Source organism: Anopheles merus, chromosome 3R (assembly GCF_017562075.2).
Source record: "Anopheles merus strain MAF chromosome 3R, AmerM5.1, whole genome shotgun sequence".
Classification (NCBI taxonomy): Eukaryota; Metazoa; Arthropoda; class Insecta; order Diptera; family Culicidae; genus Anopheles; species Anopheles merus.
This window is the reverse complement of record NC_054084.1, coordinates 8,439,711-8,443,440: the sequence shown is the minus strand read 5'-3', so window position 1 is coordinate 8,443,440 and position 3,730 is coordinate 8,439,711. Positions and strand designations below refer to the sequence as shown.

Here is a 3,730-nt window from a genome sequence, read left to right as displayed (position 1 = left end):
GCTGCCTGTGTGCCGCTGCGCTATCGGGTCGTTACTTTCACGCCCGTCTCGTGCCGCCTGTCAACTGTCCTGGTTTGTGCGGTGCGTACTCCCGTAATCCCGGCCGCTGCGAGATAGTCGCGCATACGCGCCGTATCGTTTTCTTGCCATTTTTCCACAGCGATCAGCGTTGGCACACACAGTATCGATTAAGATCTTCGGGCGAACGCATTTGCGGATATATATATAAATCGGCGTTTGGGGCGGTTTAGGACCGAAAAACGCGCACACACACACACACGCGGACACGCTGAGTTGACCTGCTAAGTAAACAGCGCACTAATCGGACCCCAGCTCGGGGTCTCCGTATCAATCAAATCCATTCTACTCCATTTAGCGTGTGTGTGTCGGTGACGTCTAAGGCCGCTTACGAGATCTAAACTATATCCCCCCCCGGTTTGCTGAAATGGTTGCGTTCTTTATCGGGTGTCCTTTTCCGATGAGGGGGAAATATAGGAAAACCCGTACAATTTCCCCCCTTGTGCCCTATGTTACGGAGTTTGTGTGCGGCAAACGCGCGTACCGCAATAAACCTGTTTTATGCTTGCTTTCCAAGCGGTTACCAAGCCGACCGTCACGCATAAATAGACGCTAAAGACGCCGTTTGTGGAGCATGAGGCAATCACGGAGAGGAGGAGGGGGCAGAAATATGTTCCAGGAATCAGCACAACCACGTGGAACGTCAGGGAAAAAAGGGGTGTTGCTTACCGGGTTGGTTCGCTTATCTTCGAGCTCGGTGCAGTCGGTCGGGAAGTACCCCATCGTTCTCAAGATTTATTGACACCCCATCGATGGACCCGAAAGGCTTCCCATTGACACGCCTTTTGTGGTTGGAAGATATATTTTTAAAAACTGAAGAAATCATAAAAATTTGTAACACTTTCCTCGAATACAAAAACGTTCTCAAATGTGTGGGGGCTGCGTGGAAAAACTCAAACTGGCTATTGATTTATCACCCGGCCAAGGAGTACACTTTGTCTAATAACTCATCAAGCAACGGTGTCAACACGATTTTACCGCACACACACAAATTGAGTGCAAGTTTTGTAGGTCTCTCCCTTCGTGTTGGAAAACTCAGTGACAGCTACTTCGGTGACGCATCGCATGCTACGATGCCTACTCGTCCTACTTCCGATTTTTGTTTTTTTCGGGAAAGCCTACCAACGGCCCTTTGCTGCGTCTGACATGCTCACCCATTTGTGCGGTGTGGCAAATGTGTGTTTGCCCATATCGAGGGCAGCCCAACACGTTGCCCTAGCCACCGGCTCATAGTAACCCGGGCGGACGAGTTGCGGGCGTGTAAACAAACTATTAAAGTCTCAGCAAGCGGGGGCAACACCAGTTCAGTTCGTGTTGTTCCATCGGTGTGACCAGTGGTTTGCAGTGACCTGTTTTGTGTGTGTGTGCATCTCACACGCGGTGTCCAACATGGCCAACAAAGCGGCCGTAACGTTCGAGAAGCCCCTGCAGCATCTCAGCCTGGCCGATTGGCACTCCCGGCTGACGCAGCTGAAGAACGTCGCCTACACGCAGCGCTCGGACGCGTTCGAGCTGCGCCATTCGGCACGCAATCTGCGGAACGAAACCCGCATCCAGACGCACTGGGACACGTACCACAACAATGACCGGCTGTCGGATCGGGTCGCCGAGCTGGACCGCTGGCGGGAGAAGATGCGCATCATGCTGGGGCGCGTGGTGGACGAAATCCAGGCGCTGCGGGAGGAAAAGTCCAGCACCGAGCGCGACCTGGACGGGCACATTACGCCGCTGACGGTGGTGACGGAGTGCATCGGGATGCGGGACTGCCGGCTCGGGTCGGAGCTAACGTACGACGAGGGCGACACCGAGCTGAAGAACGAGCTGTGCATCGTGGAGAACAATCAGCGGCTGCTGCGCGACCAAAACCAGGCCGCCTGGGAGCAGCTGAACCGGCTGCAGGAGGTCAAGTTCAAGCTCGAGCTCGATCTGACCGATAAGGACGAGGCGCAGGCGATCGATGCGCACCAGCTGCAGGTGGACCAGCACTGCGGGGACGTGTCGTTCAAGACGGATCCGACGCGGGTCCCGCGCGAGTGAGTGTTTAGGCTACGCGGCATCGTAGACAATTGATCAAACCGTCGCGCGTCTCTTTTATCTCTACTTGCAGCTCCTGTACGTACGGCAATTGGCTGGAGTACTGCGAGGAGCTGGTGGCGCTCACCGAGAACACGCTGGCCGATTCCTTCTCCATCCGCGAGTCGCTGTTTGCGACGCGTGAGAAAGCGCGCAACATTCTGCGCGCCCAGCAGGACCGCACGGCCCATACGCTGCGCAAGCGAATCTTCGAAACGCAGCGCGCCCGGAACGAGCTCGAGTATCAGCTCGGCAAGGTGTGTGTGTGTGTGTGTGTGGTGTCTTCAGACTCCAGCCGCTTTTTCCAGCAATACTAACGCAATCCCTTCTGCCACCCCCTTGTTTCCACAGATGAAGGAAGAGATGGCCAAATGTCTGCAGGAGATCGAAACGCTCGAGCGAGCGCACGACCAAAAGACGGAAGCGCTCAAGGTGGTGGAGACGCGGCTGGAAAACCGTGCCCAGCGCTCCGGCATGGAGCTGTGCATCGACGAGTCGTACCACGGGCTGTGCGACGAGGTGCAGAAGCTGCGCGACACGATCAAAACGCTGCGCGCCAAGATCGACGCCACCAAGACGACGTACAACTCGCTGCGGGATCACGCGAACAAGATCGATCAGGATCTGCAGAACAAGCAGCACTCGCTGATGACCGACATCCGGGCGCTGGATCTGCGCGGCCGGCTCAAGACGGGCGAGTTTGGCGGGCTGCCGACGCAAACCGACCGCAACATCCATCTGTCCCGCGTGGAGGACGAAATTCCCAAGACATAAACGGTGTCCCCCAGGGGCTCGAAAACACCAGCCAGCCCACACCCCGTCTCCCCCTTAGTGCAAGAGGGGGTATATCATCGAAAATTATTACGTGAGAGAAAATTGGAAGCAATCAATATGATTATCACCACTGACCGCTGGCACTCAATATAGTTGTTAGTCGGTGTGTGTTTGTGTGGTTTGGCGCGTTCGCTCGTTACGCTTTTCACACTTTGCGCCGTGCGCCCGCGTTTTCCCTTTCACCGGTGAGCGCGCACACCAGCCTTCTCCTCCGTCTTCTACTGCACCACTGCACCACGTGAAAGTGAAGTTTGTTTTGCGCACCTGAACTCGACAGCAATAAACAAAATAGAAATAAAGCTCCGTGCATAACCGCATCAGCACGGCGTAGCGCGCACACACATGGCTGCTCGGGCTGCTGGATTTGACAGCGTACAACCGCTTGGCACTATCTAGTGTTAGTAGAGTGAGCACACAGCCGCAGCTAAATAAAATCACGTTTCCTTTTACATCCCAGCATCGGTAGCGGGTCAGGGTGTGTGTTTTTTTCCCCCTTAGATACTCGTTCCGAAATGGTTAGGTAGTTTTGCTTTTTTTTTCCTCCTCTCTATGCAGAACCTCGATTTATAGCCAAATTCTATGAGTTATTGGTTTTCCGACGGGAACGGGAAAAATAAGTTGTTAGTCCAACGTTTGGCGCCTTTTAATGTGCTCATGTTCAGCTCTGTCAGCTAAGGTGTATGATCGATTTGGAAAGGGTTTGAAAAAAAGGGAGCCAGAGGTTTGCTGTAGATTTATTGGGTGA

At 54.3% G+C, this 3,730-nt stretch overlaps 1 protein-coding gene across 1 annotated transcript; it reads left to right on the top strand.

The window, feature by feature from the left end:
• The first annotated feature begins 1,337 nt into the window (after positions 1 to 1,337).
• On the top strand, positions 1,338 to 3,444 carry LOC121597726 (tektin-2). Its single transcript, XM_041923740.1, has 3 exons — positions 1,338 to 2,111; positions 2,186 to 2,408; positions 2,503 to 3,444. The coding sequence occupies exons 1-3, from the start codon at positions 1,468 to 1,470 to the stop codon at positions 2,923 to 2,925; spliced, it is 1,290 nt and encodes a 429-aa protein (XP_041779674.1). The 5' UTR covers positions 1,338 to 1,467; the 3' UTR covers positions 2,926 to 3,444.
• The last annotated feature ends 286 nt before the right edge of the window (positions 3,445 to 3,730 follow it).

Bases quoted from the DNA above. Each gene is read 5' to 3' on its own strand.
- LOC121597726 (XM_041923740.1), top strand. From the start codon at position 1,468: ATGGCCAACAAAGCGGCCGTAACGTTCGAGAAGCCCCTGCAGCATCTC. The intron at 2,112-2,185 runs GTGAGTGTTTAG...CTCTACTTGCAG, and splicing joins CCGACGCGGGTCCCGCGCGA to CTCCTGTACGTACGGCAATT. The intron at 2,409-2,502 runs GTGTGTGTGTGT...TTGTTTCCACAG, and splicing joins TCGAGTATCAGCTCGGCAAG to ATGAAGGAAGAGATGGCCAA.